Genomic DNA, 19,784 nt, shown 5'->3' on the forward strand with positions numbered 1-19,784 from the left:
TAGGCTCATAAATATATTAGCACTATTATGGTACCTGTCAAACAAAAATATTAAAACCTCTTTGGAACAAAGAGTTCACAGCATTCCTGTGAGATGGTTGTAATAAAAATGCCTATTTCACATATGGGAAATCCGAGCACAGATAAGTTAAATGAGGTCATGAGCAAGAAAGTGGCAAACAAGAATAAAGTCCAGAAGTGCTTATCTCCAGCTATTATCTCACACATCCCTTCTTTCTCTCACACATTCATTTCACACAGCAAACTGTCGTATTCTTTCTTGCACATCTATTTTAGTCTCTGAAAACCTTTAAAATTAGCTGAGCATCTGACACATTGTTCACTTTAAAAGGATAATAAGAGGTTATGAAATTCGGAAGACAACAAACTTTTAAATGCAACTCCTGTTCTTTGAGTTTGTTCTGTTTCATACGTTTAAACTGAAAGGGTTTATGAGGACTTCAAATTCATGGCCTGAACCATTATACCAACTGCAAGAGATTCATATGAGCAAGTTTGTTCTGTGTTGCAGAAATCCTTCACCTTTTTATTCCTTAAGTGAATATCTATTGATGATTGTGGAGGATGCAATTCCTGATTGAACTGAGGATGCTTAATTGAGCAACAAGAGGAAAACGCAATAAAATCCTCTTTGCATTAAGTTTAGTTTAAAGATACACTTGCTGTGCATTTGTTGACCAACTCTGAGCAAATATCGTATTGTTCATAGATTTATAAATTATAAATTTATTATTATTTGAATACCAAAAGCCACTGAAATCACCTGTTGAAAACCCCAAATAAGGCCAGATTTTCAAAAGACCTCAGCATTCAGCAGCTCCCACTGTGAAACCTATGGACAGATTTTCAAAATATCAACCACTCAACATGCTGATGTTTTAAAAAGGATACTGGGAGCTCAGTAAGTTGTATAAGTGAGTGCTATGCTCTTCTGAAATATCTGGCCCTGATTCTGCATGTAGAGTAGTTTTGAAAAAACTGTCCTATGATTAGAGAGGGAGCATGTCTAGTAATCAGAGCACAGGACTTGGAGTCATAAGTTCTATGTGGGCTCTGCTACTGATATGCTGTAAGATCTTGGGCTTATCCCCTCTACGCATCATTACCTCCGCTGTAAAATTATTATTTCCTATATGGCAGTTCAATACTCCATATCACCCCACTGCCTGGTGATGCAGAAAGTCTTGCATGTTAATATCATTCAGTGTGCAGACTCTAAAGTAGGGGATATGCTTCAACTAATGTTTCCTTGATGCAACACTTACTTAAGAGCAAGCTAATAAGCTTATACTTCCTGTAAGCGGAGCACTTGGGAGGCTGCCCAGGAGAGATTCATATGCCACCTAGCTGATTAGCAGAGCACCCATAGCCATCCACAGATGGTAGCATGTGTTTCTACTGGTGGTGCACATCTATGCATGCCTTGATGCATATAACAGAAGTTATTCTGCACAAGTATGGAAAAAATTAGAGGGAACATTGCTGACAAGCTATATGCATCTGATCTCTCTCTCATTTAGACCATTAAACATGGTTGCATCCTCTTTTAGGCTTTGTGGAGATGATACTGTTTGCGATAAAGTATGTGAGGTAGGATAGCTTAGCACAGAAATTAAGGTATAGTGATTTATTACAAATAGACTATGTTAATACCTTCCTGGGATAAAGTGCAATCTTTTGTCTAGGGTGACAACTTACTGTAAATACAGCTGTGATCCTCAGTCCAACCAGTTACTAGCAGGAAGGGAAATATGCCCAGAAAAGCAGCTCATGTTAATCACCGTGCCAAAGCTCTTAAATTTGCTTGTTTTAATTAAGAGAATGACTTTCTACCAGCAAAATTCAGATCACTTTCTTCATATTGCACAAGAAGTCATTATTATTTATAGCTTATATTAATATTATTTATTGCTTGATGGTTGTAAAAAGGTTTCTTTTAGCCCAGAAATTTCAAATTGGAAGCAAATTGAGAATAGAACATTTATTAAAATAAATTCATCTCCACAGTAGTGTCTTGGCTATTGTTAAGATAAGTTTGTGTATAATAAGAGCTTTTCTGCCTCTCAGCTCAGCTTCCCCTTTTGTTTAATCCTGACAGTGAAATTAATATCCTGTGTTTAAGGCATCACAGACTCTTGCCAGAGAAATAATGGTATCAAATACTTATCGTAAGGGAGCAAACTCTGCCTTCACATGCATGTTTGTAGCCCTTTTGATTTCACTGGGAGTGAGATGCATGTATGACCTCACATGTTCAATGAAAGTCTGAATTGGACAAACACAGGGACTGTCAAATGGGAAGGGGAATCTATTGCATAAATGAACATTAGTAATTAGCAAATACTAAATAAATTTATGAAAACAAGTCAAGATCGGCAATGAAGATATTTCTGGTTTGGTTTCAGCAACTTCTCAGGCATTAACATATTATTATGAGGGAAGACCTACAAATTACAAGATGAGTTTACTGAGGAATGCTACTACATGGCTGATGATCATATGGCTGGCAATCATGTCAGTAGCACAATAATATTGCGCGCAATGGACAAAGACTAAACATACATGTAGACTGTGTTAAGAACCTAGCTAGAGATGGATCTGGGTAGGACTCAAACTGCATAGAGATTATGTCTCTTTGGGTTTACTATGCAAATTGTGAAGCTTATTCCGAGATAATTTCAAAATAGCTTATTTTGAAATTTGCGCTGTCTACAAAGCACCAGATTTTGTAATAATACTATTCCAAATGTCCCTGAACCCTTGGGGAATGAGGTTTACAGAGATGTCAGAATAGCAAGCCCATTATATTTTGAAATAACAGGGGTGCTCAAAAGATGCAGAATAGCTACTTCAATATACTTCCAGTATTCCAAAATAGTGCTGCAGTGTAGATGTAGCCTTAGGGATTTGCAATGACGCTGATATTTTTATGAAAGAGTTCTTCAGTTTATTTAAAATTATGTTTGTAGCATTACTGTCTGAGCAGCTCATGAACATCAGTTAATTTACCTTCACAATCCTCCTATGAAGTTTGGAATATTGCTTGAAGGGCTGGTTTAAAATTTTCCATAAACATGGTTTTTGATGGAAAATTGGATTTTCGACTAAATAGAGTTTTCAGGAAACAACTCAGTATTCTTCAAAGTGTTTGATCAAAATAGGCTTTGATTTAAGGATGAAAACCAAAATATTTAGATTCTGAGAAGAGGATGGAGGACTAGGGGATTCAGCCTCTAGGGCTGGGAGGCAGAGTGGGGAATTGCAGGATTCAACTGCCAGGACTGGGAGACAGAATGGGGCTGTTGGTGCTAGGAGGTAGAGCAGGAGGCTGGGGGATTGGGCCACTGGGGGCTGGGAGGCAGAGTAGGAGCCAGGGCCTGAGGGATTAGACCATAGGGGGCTGGGAGGCAGAGTAGGGGTCAGAGAGCTGAGGGATTGGGCCACCAGGGCCTGGAGGCAGAGCAGGGGCTGAGGGGATTGGGCCTCCAAGGCTGGGAGGTGGAGCAGGAACTGGGGGGTGAGGATTGGGGCTGCTTGACCCAGCACTTCCCTCAACTGCCACTAGGCATAGGCAGCATAGGGTGCTACTTAAGTGGCACCCCAAATTTAGTGGTGCCCTATGCAGCTGCTTAGTTTATGACTAAGGGCAGCCCCAATCTTTTTCCAAAGAGTATGTTTTTCCTACATTCCATTTATTCACGTACCATTAATTGGCAGCACTGTTTTCCATGCCTTCCTCCGCCATCTGCTTCTTTAAGTTGATGTAATTCAGTGAGTGCCTGTGTCAACTGAGTTCTGACTTCTTCATATTTTGCTTCTACAAGGCCAAGTTCTCTGTACCAATTTTGAGCCTACAAGAGAAAAGAAATGAATAAATAAAATTACAGTCAGTAGTTATCATCACTTCCCCGTATGTACTTACAATCCTAAGGTTGGATTCCGATCTCACAGACACTGAAAAGTGACTCTACTGAAAAATGGAATTAGACCATGTAAAGCTGGCCTTACAATCAAAATACAGCTAGGTTCTTGGAATAAGTCTGTAGCCAGACAGGAACCCCCCTTATAACATCCATTTTTGCTTGCCTGGAGCATACAGGGCACACAGAGCAGAAGGCCCAGGCTGTGTGACCGTGAATGGCTGTAAACAGAGATATGCCAATTGCTGACCAAGAGGCTGCCAAGGAGTGCCCTTGACTTAAGGGCATATTGATACGAACACACAGCCGTCCGCAGGGGGAGGAATCTCTCGCCCAGTAAAAAAAATGTCTAGTACACACAATTTAGTTATCGCTCTTGCAAGTGTAAATTAACTTGAAACTTGCTTGTAAGAACTGGCGCCATAACGGATCAGTACAATTCGGCATCTTAGATAAGAAAGAGGATACGGGCCCCCAAGGGTATAAAGATGGGTCCAGCAGCACATTTACTCTGAGCGTCAATCTACCATCTATCTGCTGGTCAGGTTAGGTGTTTGATCTCCCGAAGTTCCAAGGGGACGCCCACCACGTATTCGTCTTTCCTAGGAATTGAGAGACCGGCCCTGGCCTGACACGCTGGAGTCGAGAGGCACACAAGGGGGTAAAAATTGTACCTGGATGTGGTCCTTTGTCTTAAGTGTACACATAGACTTAGAGCTCTTTAAAGATTAAGCTGTCACTTGGTACTATTATTTCTATTTTCTATATTTTCTTTGTAACCATTTTTTTTAAAATCTATATTTGCTAGCAGTTAAGAAATAGAGCAATAGCCATTGTAACCATATGCTTTTATAAGTCTTTTAAATAAACCTGTAACTGTTTAAGTTTTTTAACCTGACTCCTTCAGTTGCTGTAACAGAACCAAGCACAATTTAAAAGAACTTCAGCTGGTCACAAGGGACAGGTATAGGAAGAGCTTAGGCATTTGGATTTGTGTCACTCCCAGGTGACAGATCCATTGAGGCATCTCTCAGTCTTTCCTAGGGTGCCCGCTGCAAAGGGATCTTGTATTCTAGCAGCTAAAATCTGAGGTGTAATAAGCTCTTCCTATAAAGGGGCGTCTGTTGGCCTGCTGGCTACCCTCTACCCCGGTCCTAGCAGTAAAGACACTGACGTTAAACCTTTCTCGGAAACACACACACTTCCCTGACCGTCGGCTGACAAAGTCCCAAGAGAAAATTATCCATCTGCAGTAAATGCACCTAAAAATTTGTAATGAAGCTCAATAATTGATATACACAATATTTCAAAGTACCTTATATGAAAATCAGCCTAAAAGTATCAGGAGGAGTGTTAGGGTACATCTACACTACCACCCTAGTTCGAACTAGGGTGGTTAATGTAGTCATACAAACTTGCAAATGAAGCCCGGGATTTGAATTTCCCGGGCTTCATTTGCATGTTGCCAGGCGCCGCCATTTTTAAATGTCCGCTAGTTTGGACTCCGTGCCCGCGGCTACACGTGGCATGAACTAGGTAGTTTGGAATAGGCTTCCTATTCTGAACTATCTGTACACCTCGTTCCACGAGGAGTAACGGTAGTTCGGAATAGGAAGCCTATTCTGAACTACCTAGTTCATGCCGCGTGTAGCCGCGGGCACGGAGTCCAAACTAGCGGACATTTAAAAATGGCGGCACCCGGCAACATGCAAATGAAGCCCAGGAAATTCAAATCCCGGGCTTCATTTGCAAGTTCGTATGACTACATTAACCACCCTAGTTCGAACTAGGGTGGTAGTGTAGACATACCCTTAGTCTGTATCTACAAAAACAATGAGGAGTCCTGAGACACCTTAAAGACTAAGATTAGGTCTACACAGCAACATTATTTCATAAATAACTAGTGTTATTTTGAAATAACTTAGTCCGTGTCTGCACAGCAGGCAGTTATTTCAAAATAATGTCAAAATACTATCAAGCTGGAGGACTTTTATTTTGACTCCTGTAATCCTCATTGTATGAGGAATAAGGAAAGTTGGAGGAAGAGGGCTCTATTTTGAAATAAGTGCTGTGTAAGCACTCCCTATTTCGAAATAAGCTACGCAATTGACATAGCTCAATTTGCGTAGCTTATTTTGAGTCAAACCCAGCTGTGTAGACACACACTCTCAGATTTATTTGGGCATAAGCTTTTGTGGGCAAAAACCCACTTAGTAAGATGCATGACTAAAAGTAGGATTTTGTCAGTTGGAAAAAAATAAGAAAATGTTTCATTTAATAATCTGGGAATGGGGAACACAAAGGAAAAAGCTCATCTGTCTGTTTTTGCGTTGTTTTCACGAGGCATTATTATAGACTCCTCCATTAATTGTAATTTTGAAAATGTAAATGCGAGATGGCATGCTATTAAGCATCTGATTATCCTACTACCCCTTAGCTGTAAGACCTCAAGTATTCTTCCTTTTGTCTGTTTGAAAACAAAGGCTACGCCTTCTACTATTTTAACAAAGGAAGTTTTTTGTACTTTTGCAAAAAATTCTGACCAACAAGGAATGACCGTGCAAGTCATCACTTACTAGGGGAAATCAAAGAGAGACAAGTTGGTTCTCTAAATCAGAGACCTTTTCCTTTTATAATTCTTTTTTTAATGTTTTTTGAACACTGGTGGAAATGAGAAAAGAACCAAAGAAAACAAGAAAAGGATTTGCTTCACATGAATACATCAAATGGGAGATTACCTCTTTTTTGGCCTTTTCTAATTCCCCTTGTTGTATTTTTAGATCTTCCTTCAACCTTTCTAGTTGTTCTTGCATTGCATTGCAGCTTTCAGATGTGCTTCCCTGCATAAAGGACAGAAATCATTCCCTTCATGCATTTAATGTGACATGCAACTTCTTAAAGGAGAATGTGAATTATCTTCAGCTCTTGAAATGACATTAATTTAAGAAATGTAAATGAAGGCTAGCTATGGTATTTCCTCCTGTGTACTGTGGGTCAAATCAACAGCATAAAGATTTAAGATTGTGTTAAGGAATCACTGAAGGATTCTCTTACTACAAGGGAGTCCTCAGCTAGTGTGCATCAGCTGCTCTTGGTCCCTTGAAACAATGCAAGTCCCGAACAAGGCTGGGGTGGCAGGGGTTGTATCAAGGCTTGCTTCTTCTAATGCCCTCTTTTTCTCAGGCATGCCAGAACACTGCTCTTTTGCAAGTAGGGATTTAGCCCTGTATCTTTTGCAGACTCTCAAGACAAATGCAAACATTTTTAGATTCCCTTTTTAAAGAGAAACAGACACTTCATGCAAAAATATCTAAGCAGCTTTTAGACCTGATTCATCAGTACATTTATTCCAGTTTTAATGGAATAAACCCAATGTGGATAAATAATTCCGATGATTTAAATAGTTTTTAGGGAGTTTTTGTCTTATTTTTTCTTTTACATTTCTAAGAATATTTGTATAAAAATAGGATCTTAGAGATAAAATCTTCTCTTGCTGATCATCCTCAGCGGTAGTAAAATTCTGTTTATGACATTATAATAATCTCCTAATAAATTAATTGTGATATCAGAGAGGTTTATGACTTGGAGGGGGAAATAGGAAGAGAAGACCCATTAAGAAATTAAGATCCTGTGTTCAGACAAATATCCGTAGCAATCAAAACAATGAAGATCCCTACACAAACTTTTTTTTAACTCTGAACATTTTTCACAATTTAAGATAAAACATCACTGCTAAGGAGCCCTAAAGATTTCACTTCTATCAAGCATGTACCTGGACTGTAATGCTAGAAGGGAAATGGATTTCCATTCTGAAATAGACCAAATCCCCCCAAAATGTAAAAATATCCCATAAAACAAAATTCTGAAAAAACTCCAACTTCATCTAAATATCTAAAAGGGTGTCATAAGGGAGAAAACTTGTTCATCTTGGCCTCTGGGGATAGAACAAGAAGCAATGGGCTTAAACTGCGACAAGGGAGGTTTAGGTTGGACATTAGGAAAAAGTTCCTGTCAGGGTAGTCAAACACTGGAATAAATTGCCCAGGGAGGTTGTGGAATCTCCATCTGTGGAGATATTTAAGAGTAGGTTAGATAAATGTCTACTAGGGATGGTCTAGACAGTATTTGGTCCTGCCATGAGGGCAGGGGATTGGACTCGATGACCTCTTGAGGTCCTTCCAGTCCTAGTATTCTATGATTAAATGCTTAGCTTTGATAGAACTGAAACATCTCATTATGGATTTCAAGTTTTAAAAGGTTAAAATCATTGTTTTCTATTTTTTTTAAAATTTGATAAAGTCATTTCAAAATGAAAAATCAAAATATTCTGTTCTGACAATGCCAAAACAGGACATTTTATCATTATTGAAATGCATCATTTGGTGAAAAAAAATCAACTTTTTAAAAAAATATTTGTTTCAGCTAAAATTTTCCAACCAGCTCTTATGTAAATAAAGTTATTTTCTATAGTAACCACTCTGACATTTGTGAAAAAAAATGAAATTTTATCATGCAAACTGACAACTGGCTCATTTGGGTTAATATTACCTTTGCAGATTCTTGTAGCAAATCCATACTCTCCAGCACATTAACACAACATTCCGAAAAATTGTTTGATATTGTGTCTTCTGTTTCAAAAGCTAACTTTGCTGCCTCAGTTCTTTCAGAGGTCTCTTTGAGTTCCCTGGAGATCACAAGGTTTTGATCCCCTGAAATTGCCCTTATTCCTGTGTTACTAAAATGACATTTAGAAGTCTCCGTGTTACCAATTTCCTTTTCCAAACAGGTGTCTTTATCTTTTCTAGTGAGATATTTTGAGGATTCTGTAACTTGAATTTCTTTTTCTTTAGTATGTATTTTGCCAGTCACTGTCTCTGTTTCCTTTACTTGCTTTCTGTGGGATAGACGCTTATTTTCTTGCTTCTGTTTTAGCAACTTTCCCTCTGTTTCTGGAATTTTATTTTTTATGTAGCTAATTCTCAAAGCAGACGTCAGTTCCTTCAATTCATTATTTTCTAGAAGAATATTCTGAATTACTTTCTGAGATTCTGGAAGTTGTTCAGAACTTTTCCTCTGGACTCCAACTGTATCATTTTTCAGTATGTATTTTTCCTCTTGTAGGTCACAAATTATTTTGTAATATCTGGTTTTACACTCATTCAATTCAGAAAGAATTGTAATGTATTTGTCGTGTTCACATTTTAGCTCATTTAAACATCCCAATAAGCTTTCTTTGTCTCTTTTCAGTTGAGATATTATTTGTAAATTTCTCTCTCTCTCTTCTTCCAGTTCATGAGTTTTTTCTAAGTATTTCTCTTTGTCTTGTAAGAGTTTAGCTATTTCTCTGAAAAAGTTGTTTCTCTCCTCTTTAAGTTCAGAAAGCAGCTGGAAATATTTATTCTTCTTTTCATCAAGAACAACAATTTTCTTCGGAAGTTTATTTGAGTCTATCACTGGTATTTCTCTCTCAGAATTTCTAGCTTCCTCCTTATCCAGGTTCTTGGAATGGATTTGAGTCTCACCCAAGAGAACACAAATTGCTCCTGGGCACCTAAAATTCTTTTCTTTTGAAACACTGTTATAACATTTACCATACATTTCCTCCTTGGCCAATAACTCTTGGGAAGAGACAATATCAATTTCACGTCCTGTTAATATGCGTTGAGAATATGTATCTATTTCCTCTTCTAATGCACACATCTTCAGATAATATCTATCATTCTCTTCCTGTAACACGAGGAGTTTCTGTGAGTAGCTTCCATTCTCTTTCATCAATTCAGATATTCTTTGAGAATATATATCCACTAGCTTTTCTAACCTACCTATTGTCAGCGTATATCTTTTGTTTTCTTCTGCTGCTGCTGATAAATAATGAATATGTTCAGTGTATTCCTCCTCTAGGGATAACACTTTCTTTAAGTATATATTTCTCTCTTGAGACAATATATTTAGTGGATACGTATACTTATTTTCCTTCAGTGCTGACAGTTTTTGAGAGCATTTACTATATTCCTCTATCTGAAGAGTCATTTGTTTGCACAATGACTTCTCCTCCTCTTCCTGTTCACACAGATTCAAACACTGCTCTCTCTTTTCTTTCAATCCAACACTTTTTTGTAGACACGCTTTTATTTGGTCAGTTAGATTCTCGGGTTGTTTGACCTTCTCTTCTCTTGCAGTAACGTTCTCTTCCAGGCATCCTCTGCTCACTTTATCAAAGGTACAAATTGCCACATGTTTTCCATGTTCATCCTTAAGTTCAATGTTCTCTTGGGGATGACCCTCTATTTCCTTGTGAAGGACAGATGTGTTTTGGTCACTGGGGATACTTGCTTTTTGCTTCCCAGTTTCATCATGTACAATTTTAATTAAAACGCTGTTAACTTTTTTGCAAATGCTGATTTGTGCTCTTTCATCTCTTTTGTCTTCTTGTTGAGATTTCTCTGGACCATCTCTAAGTTGATTTTTTCCATCTTTTAGTTCTTTATTTGGGTTATTCTTTCCATCTGTGTTTTTCTGTATGATTTCTTCATTTTGCAAAACTTTTTCCATATCATGTTTTTCAACTTGGAGTTTGAAAATTTCAGTCTCAGGGATAGCAACTTTTTCCTTTAAAGTTTCAGAATCATCACCAAAAGAGACTCCTTTCACAACATGAAAGACTCTATTAAAAAGACAAAAGTTACTGTGATATGTCTGTCTATAATTCAAATTCAGCATTTTGTTCACTTGGAAAACAGATTCACCTAGGACCCTGTGGATTTCAGGTTTTAGCAAGACAAACTGAGCCTCAATCAAAGTGGCAACTATGTAGACAGTCGAAGGATTAGCTGCTTGATTTGTAGCTTCTTGCTTTAAGAGAAAGAAATATTCTTCTTCGTTGGTCATCTTACTTCTTCCATCATTGCTGAGCCTTTCAGAGCAAGATATGATTAACTGTCTGTTTTTAAATTGCCTTGGCATGCCTCCAAACAACAGAGAAGTACCATCTGATCTTTGTGCACAAAGTATTACCTGGTAATAAAGAAAAAAGAAGTGTCACAGAATGAAAAATATAAGTGATAAGGAAGTTACCATAATGCTATTTCATATATACTGTATTTTCCTTTTTTACTTTTACTGTATATATATTGTTAGCCAATATCATATCATCTCAGAATGTCTTGTACTCATGCTAAACTTTATTGTGGAAATCTAGTCATAGTTTTGTAACCATTTTCTTTCCATGTGTAGAATTATTGGAAACAAGATGCATGTGCTGTTTTGCCAAATAGGAATTGTGTGCTAGGTACAGTTAATGTAAATTTTTCTATGGTCTACTGATATCTGGAAAGTTATTTATAAAACACAGATTTTTTAAAAAAGGTGTGCGAGGTTGATCCCTATAATAGCTGTAAATTGATTAAGTGAGATATATCCATGATCCTGGCAAGTGACGCTCATACCACATTGGAGAAGACAAAACCCAAGATCGCTGCTAACTTGACAAAGGGGGAAATTCCTTCCTGACCCCACATATGGCAATCACCTGAACCCCAAACATGTGAACACAAACCAACCAGCCAAGCAGCTGAGAGAGAATGATTGGTATCACTTCAGCACACCAGTCTGTCCTGCCCAGCATCCCATCTCCAACTGGAGACATCCCTGATGTTTCAGAGGAAGAAAAAACAAAAAAATCTAAAAACTTGAAACACCCAACTCGGAATACAGTGGAATAAAAAACAAAAACAAAAAACCCTTTCTGAATCCTGCAGGTAACTGGCTAAAGCCCCAAAACATGAGATTTTAGGAATATCAGACATAACCTGGAAGGGACTTTCAGGGCTGGCAAGTCCTGACCCATATCTTTATAAGTTACCCCCTCAGAGAATCCCACTCAGAAATTAATCCATCTCTCTCTTCAAATTAATTTTTTTGCCTTACAACTTTTACTGGGAAGCTGTACTGGAACCTCACTCCTCTGATGATTAGAAATATCCTTCTAATTTTCACTCTGAATTTATTGACAGCCATTTTATATCTATTTGTTCTTGTGCTAATGTTGTCCTTTAGCTTAAAAAGCTTCTCACCCTCCCTTGTGTTTATTCCCCTGATGTAGTGTTAGAGAGCAATCACATCCCCTCTCAGCCTTCTTTATGCTAGGCAAAACGTGACAAACTCCTTTAGCATCCTCATATAAGATGCATTTCCCTGACCAGCCTAGTAGCTTTCTCACAGCCTGTTCCACTTTGAATTTGTCTTTCTTGAACACAGGTGACCAGACCTGTACATACCATTCCAAATGAGGTCTTTCTTGCTTGTCCATGCAGCTTTAACTCAGAACCCTTGTGAACCTACACAAGGGTGCAATTTTAAATACTATGATCACATATTATTTTTCCATGGAATCTTTTCCTCATTCAATACACAGGATACACCTGTTCTGGGAATGAATGAACGAATCATTCAGGGCTGATTAACCATAGGAATTCTACTTCATTTGTTGCTGAAGAAGGAAGTTGTAAAATGAATAAGATGGGGCATTGCAGGAAGAGACAGAGTGGTCACAGGATAAAGGCAGCTGAATGCTATCCTGGAGAATTAGATTCTATTCCTGTCTCTGCCATAGAGTTTGCACATCATGCTAGTCAAGTCACTTAAAACACACTATTCACAGGCAACCACTGATTGTCTGTTTCTCTTTTTATGCGTGCCCAACTCGAGTCCTTGTGAGTCATAGGTTGGCTGGAGTCCACGCATCAGGGCCAGCAGTCAGTGCCAGGGGTGAGTTGGGGATCAAGCTGGGGTTGGCGACTGACGATCAGAGGTAGTATCAAGCTGGGATCAAAGGGCAGGAATCAGGGGCGGAGTCAAGCCTGAGTCGGTGATCAGAGATAGCACCATGGGGAGGCAACAGTCAAGGCCAGAGTTGAGTTTCAAGCAGATGCCAGCAATCAAGAAACAAGCTGACGTCTGGAGGGCTGTTGATTAGAAACTCTGCAGATCGTCATTTTCCAATCATTGGACAGAGCAGACAGTTTTATGCCACTGGAGGCGCAATATTTGTTATCAAATGCTGTGTGAATTGTCCACTGATTTTCATAAACATACATTACAATCCCCAAGGTTTTATCAAAGTAACTTTTCCCTTTCTAAACAAGGACATAAAGGGTTGTCTAGATTACAGTGTTTTTTCGAAAAAAGTGGCCTTTTTTTCTGAAAAAACGTCCCGTGTCTAGACTGCTGCCGCGTTCTTTCAATAGTAAATTGAAAGAACGTGGCAGTTTTTTCGACTGCGGAAAACCTCGTTTTATGAGGAATAACGCCTTTTTTTCAAAACTGCTCTTTTGAAAAAAGGTGCTATGTAATGCAGACTGTGCTTTTTCGAAAGCAAGCATCCAGACTGCCTGGGTGCTCTCTTTCGAAAAAGTGGATTGCTTTTTCCAAAGTACTTGTTATAGTCTAGATGCTCTTTTTCGAAAGAGACTTTTTCCAAGAGTATCTTTTGAAAAAGCCTCTTTCGAAAGAGGCTTGCAGTCTAGATGTAGCCAAACAGTCAGATTAAAAACTCACCCTTCCATATGCATTGTTGCTCTCCAGAGCCTTTTCTGCCTCTAACATTATGTGGAGTTATCTCTGCCATTAGGGGCAGAGTCCTGGTTCCACTGAAGTCAATAACAAAACTTCCATTGACTTCAGTGGAGTGAAGATTTCATCCTGAATAAAGAATATCTCATCAGTTGACATCCAAGAGCTGGAATTCATTATTTTATTATATAAATAGAAAATCTGTATGTTATATATGCATGTCTCTAAGAGCAAAATATCATCAAGTAAATAATATTTTTCTGAGTACATCTGTCTTCACCTTAGAGCAAAATTGAGACAGTCTGTTCTGGGAGACATGCTTTTATACTAATTCCCAGATTCATTCCATCTGCTCCTTATTTATCTTGCAACTCACAGATAATACTGTGCTTGCAAAGACAGCAAAAATAGCAACAACTTTTTTCTCACCTGTTCAATGTTAGCTAGCCTAGGTTCGTCAACATTTTCCACCAAGGTACTGGAGCTGCGCTCTGAAAATGGTATAAAACATTCTGATGGTAACCCCTTCACATTATTATGCCAGCCTTAGCCACGTTCTGTTACAACAGAACATTTGAACAGGTATAAAGCTACCGAATGAAATATTCTAAGTCACAAAAAATCTGCCCTGAGGCATTAGAATGAAAAATATTGTAACTTCTGTGTATGCAAATCCAATATATGTGCTTAAATCACACACACTTTGATGGACAGATAAACCTGTGTGTTTTCATAAAACATACTAATAAATAATATTGCTTCTAATATAATAAACACATAAACTAGTTGGAAATAGAGTTCATGAAATCAAATCTTTCATAAAATTAGACATCTCAAAAAGATAGTCATTTCAGTGCATATATTGCAATATGGTTTATCACATCCCTATCTTTTTATCCTTCAAATGATTACAAAGTAATTTCCAATGCACAGTAGGCATTACAATGAGAAGAGATATCATCTTGTTCATTATCAACATAACTTTCATTATGTGATTTTTCTTCTATCTAGAAAAACAGTTCCTATAACTGGTTATTTATAAGAAAAGGAGTTTGAAAAAATCAAAGGGTTTACTGTAATATTAATAAATAAAGGTCTAGAAAACATGACCTATGAGGAAAGATTGAAAGAACTGGGTATGTTTAGTTTGGAAAAGAGAAAACTGAGAGGGGACATGCTACTAACTTTCAAGTACTTAAAAGGGTGTTACAAGGCGGAGAAAAATTATTCTCCTTAACGTATGATAGGACAAGAAGCAATGGGCTTAAACTGCAGCAAGGGAGGTTAAAGTTGGACATTAGGAAAAATTTCCAAACTGTCAGGGTGGTTAAACACTGGAATAAATTTCCTAGTATTGGAGATATTTAAGAGCAGCTTAGACAAACATCTGTCAGGATGATCTAGATGGTACTGGGTCCTGCCGTAAAGGCAGGGGATTGCACTTGATGACCTCTCAATGTCCCTTCCAGTTCTATGATTCTATGAAATTCTTATATAGGGTTTTTCAGTCACAAATGTCAAAGTGCGTTACAAAAGGAGGATTATACATTTTACACAGATGCTAGAGGCTATCGGTGTGATTTTCAAAAATAGCCTACATTTGCTTCTATCGAAATCAGCTGAAAAACTCTTACTGATTCCAGTAGGAACAGCTGAGTACTTTTGTGCGCCAAGTGATCAAGATGCTGATTTTGTAGCTGATCTGAAAGACAGCTCCTCCAGTCACATAACTCACGCAAATACTGTCCTGCAAATTTGGTTCAGCCGTGACTTATAGGGAAATGTGTCTCCTAATGAATTACCCCTACAACTTCTTGTAGCTCCTAGGCTTTCCTCAAATGTCTCACCATCAAATATTACCAAAGTCCAACTCTTTTGAGCTTATGAGATATGTTGCAACCAGAGTTTGCAATAACATGGCACTAGACTAGATACATCCAAACAATCCTTAGACACATGCACACACTCCATCATAATGAAATTCTTCCTTAACTGGTAGCAGATATAAAATAAAGCAAAATTCTTACTTGCTCTTGTATGAGGCTGTTTGGTATGTTGTAGAAAAGATGAAGTTTGACTAGCTTTGTTTCTGGCTGGATCCAAGACTGCTTCCCACTTCTGATTTAGCTGCTTATCCTGAAAGCACAGGTCTCCATTCTTAATGAAAAAAAGGAGAAAGGAAGAGGAAAAATAGTGTAAATAAAACAACTTTTAGTACAGTGCATCACAAACTGCTGCACAATTTTCTTTATTGCATTTCTTAATTTTTTCCCCAATACTAATTACTGCCTCCCAGCCAATCATACTTTAAAACAATTTTTTTTCTATAGCACCTTCCATCTAATGTTTTTGGCATGCTTCATATTAGCCCAAATTTATGCTACGGCACATAGCAGGGAAAGAACATACCTAAAGCTGTGCCTTAGTATCCTAAAGTATTGTTTCATGTGAAAATAATTCTTATTAATATTTTACAAAAGAGGAAAAATATAACCACCGATTCAAAAAATGACACATGGTGCTGTCTGACATGGCATTTAAAGGATCCATCAAACAGAAAAAAATATGCCGTGTAAAAGAATCATGAACGAATTTAGAAACACTTCACACACTGAAGGTTACCAATAGCTCTGCTCCTGGGCTTGACATCTTCCTACAAGACAAGGCTATATATCAGTTCCAATCAAAAACTTGTAAAAAAAGGAGTTATTAATGTGGGAGAATGTAGGAGAAAGAATGGCCTTATGGCTAATGCAGTGGAGTGGGACTCAGAAAATGTTTTATTCCTGTGTGATGTTGGGCAAGTCACCTAACCTGGTTTCCCGTGGCACCATCTAATCCAGCCCAATGGAAACTTTTAGGACTTCCAGTTTAACATCTGGAAACTGATGAAGGCCCTGAGCATTTAATGCTGATAAAACATTCCCTTGGCTTCTTGTACTCCCCTGTTTATTTACTGCAGTATAAAATGGGCTTTTCAAACCCATAAATTGGGGGTGGGGAACCTCTGGCGTATGGGTTGGATGAGGCCTACTGCTTAATTTCATCCAGCCTGCTGCAAATCTCTATGCTACAAACTGGAAGCCCCAGCATATCCCTTCAGCCCCCGTACGCAGGGGCAGTCAGGGAAGCCCTTGCTCCAGCACCCACACCACAGCTCCCTTTGGCTGGGAGCTGTGATTAATGGAAGCTGAGGGGCTAGAACCTATGGGTAAGGGCAGTGCAGACCATGTAGAACTGCCTGGGTCAGTTGCAGAGGTTACTTTCAGGAGTAGTTCAGGGCTAGGGCAGGCAGGGAGCCTGCCTTAGCCCTGCTGCATCACTGACCAGGAGCTGCTTCAGATAAGCACCTTTGGGCCAGAGCCCATACTCCAAGCCCCCTGCCTTAGAGCAAAACCCCCTCCTGCACCCTAACTCCCTCACAAATCCTGCACTCCCACTCCGAACTCCCTACCCCAGATTGGAACTCTCTCCCTCCACCCAACTCCCTCCCAAACCCGACATCCCTACCCCAAACACTTTGTCCCCAGTTTGGAGCCCACTCTTGCATCCCTTCTCTGAGCCTCTGTACCCTTCTGCAGGGGTGGAGCCCTGAGCAAGGGAAGCCCCGAGCCTCGGCACCGCCTACCCACTTCCGCTGCAGGACTGTGTGTAGCCTGCAAATTATTTTTGTATTGTGGGTCAGCAGCCCCTGATAGGAAAAAGGTTCCCCAGCCAGGCCTAAATTGATGGGTTATGGTGCTGATTCATTGAATGAAGGGGTATGACCAGATTCTCCACTAAGAAGCAGCTCCACTTTTCTTCCCCTTATGCTCAGGAGCAGGTTGACATTCTGGCTGTCACTTCCTTCTGCTGAACCATTTTGTCATCTTACACTGACCTGCTCAAACAATGTCAGCATATTGATCAATGCTATCCTTATCAATGGAATGTATTTGTCATCTTTGTGCCTGTCTTCTTCTACTCTTCTCTAGACAATAAAGAAAGCCAAATATATGCTTATGGCGTAAAGATTTTATTTGCTTATTTTTTATGTATCTGCCCACAATTCAGATATGTGTTACAAGAGACAGTTGCATATGATCCACCAACACCCTATACACATTTGCCCAACCTTTTAAAGCAGCGTCCTTAGGATAAGGTACTATTCTGTTTTTCTATCAAGGTGCTTATAATGGAACACATCACTAGAGTATCTGAAGGCTGCCCAAGAGATAATTGGTGTGTAGAGCTACAGTGCAAGGTAATTAAAGCCCCTGTTATAAGTTCAAACACTATAACACCCAAACATAGCACAGGGCTACAGCACATTACTTCTTTAGATTCTCAGTGTGAGTTGACATTTTGCACACTAAGCCAGATCAGCCCCTAGTTATTGTATGTCACTGTCTCCACAGGACTTCTTGGCAAGTGATAACTTGCACTGAGACAAAGAAACAAATCCACATTGCCCCTGGCCAATGTGAGGCGCCATCTCCACAGAAAATAGACTTCACTCTCTTCTTCAGCTATGTACCTAACTTTATTAGCCTAACAGCACCACAGTTATGCAAAGGTAAGGTACAGTATTCCAACTCCCTACTCAGGCAAAATTCCTATTGGCCTTGTTATTTAGAAAACACAGGACTTTCGTGGTCCTAAATTAACACTGGATTCACTGAAGAATTAGGGAGAAGGTCAACAAAATCAGGTGTCTCAAAAAAGTCACTATTCTACTGAACACTGAGAAGTAAGAATTTTCTTGTGAAATTAATCAGCTGATTACAGTAGCCATAGGACAAGAGAAATCTCATTATTCTACAGAATGTGTAAGGGCATGTTAACTTCTTGTCAGGCACAAACTGCAAAGGTGGTTCTTCAAAGGAAGAAGAAAATTGAGCATTATTATGTCTTACTAATAAAGCTGTGAAGGCAGCCCATGTAAGTCCAGAGATAAGGCATCAAAAGATCAATTAAGTTTTCTTTTTAGCAAAATGCAGGACAATGTAGCACTTTAAAGACTAACAAGATGGTTTATTAGATGATGAGCTTTCGTGGGCCAGACCCACTTCCTCAGATCAAATAGTGGAAGAAAGTAGTCACAACCATATATACCAAAGGATACAATTAAAAAAAATGAACAAATATGAAAAGGACAAATCACATTGCAGAACAGAAGGGGGATGTGGGGGGGGGGGGAGGGGAAGGAAGGTAAGTGTCTGTGAATTGATGATATAAAAGGTAGGGAGAGTGGGATGTTTGTGAGTTAATGGTATTACAGGTGATAATTGGGGAAACTGTCTTGGTAATGGGTGAGATAATTCAAATTCTTGTTAAGTCCTTGTTGGCAAGTGTCGAATTTTAACATGAATGACAGTTCAGAGGATTCCCTTTCAAGTGCAGATGTAAAAGGTCTTTGTAGCAGAATGCAGGTGGCTAAGTCATTGAGAGAGTGTCCTTTCTGGTTAAAGTGGCAAGAAACTGTTTTCTCTTTGTGATCTTGTCTGATATCTGTTGCCACTTTAACCAGAAAGGACACTCTCTCAATGACTTAGCCACCTGCATTCTGCTACAAAGACCTTTTACATCTGCACTTGAAAGGGAATCCTCTGAACTGTCATTCATGTTAAAATTCGACACTTGCCAACAAGGACTTAACAAGAATTTGAATTATCTCACCCATTACCAAGACAGTTTCCCCAATTATCACCTGTAATACCATTAACTCACAAACATCCCACTCTCCCTACCTTTTATATCATCAATTCACAGACACTTACCTTCCTTCCTCCCCCTTCCCCCCCCCCCCCCCCCCACATCCCCCTTCTGTTCTGCAATGTGATTTGTCCTTTTCATATTTGTTCATTTTTTTTAATTGTATCCTTTGGTATATATGGTTGTGACTACTTTCTTCCACTATTTGATCTGAGGAAGTGGGTCTGGCCCACGAAAGCTCATCATCTAATAAACCATCTTGTTAGTCTTTAAAGTGCTACATTGTCCTGCATTTTGCTTCAACTACCCCAGACTAACACGGCTACATTTCTATCAGTTTTCTTTTTATACATTCTGAAATGTACTTAATAAAGCTGGAAAAAGTTGTGGGCTGTTTCTCAGGCAGCTTCAACGTCTGTGATTAACACTAGCAGAAAACCAAATCAAATACCTTAACAGCTTTATAAAGATTTTTTCCAGCCTCAATTTTCCAACACGTTGTGGCAGACTAATAATGTCCTACCTGGACAAACATTATTCAATTAAGTTGTTGTATTAAAAAATCAAATGTGAACTTGCA

The 19,784-nt window shown here is 38.9% G+C and overlaps 1 protein-coding gene across 2 annotated transcripts in view; it reads right to left on the reverse strand.

The window, feature by feature from the left end:
* The window catches only part of C5H4orf50 (chromosome 5 C4orf50 homolog), a 102,606-nt gene that overhangs the window by 75,010 nt on the left and 7,812 nt on the right, over nt 1–19,784 (reverse strand). For both annotated transcript variants that reach the window (XM_075930756.1, XM_075930757.1), the window contains exons 4-8: nt 15,538–15,667; nt 13,940–14,001; nt 8,489–10,954; nt 6,679–6,780; nt 3,725–3,871 (exon numbers count right to left, since the gene is read on the reverse strand). In XM_075930756.1, the coding sequence (XP_075786871.1) occupies nt 3,725–3,871; nt 6,679–6,780; nt 8,489–10,954; nt 13,940–14,001; nt 15,538–15,667 (2,907 nt within the window). The remainder of the gene's footprint in view (nt 1–3,724; nt 3,872–6,678; nt 6,781–8,488; nt 10,955–13,939; nt 14,002–15,537; nt 15,668–19,784) is intronic.

Source organism: Pelodiscus sinensis, chromosome 5 (genome assembly GCF_049634645.1).
Source record: "Pelodiscus sinensis isolate JC-2024 chromosome 5, ASM4963464v1, whole genome shotgun sequence".
Taxonomy (NCBI): Eukaryota; Metazoa; Chordata; order Testudines; family Trionychidae; genus Pelodiscus; species Pelodiscus sinensis.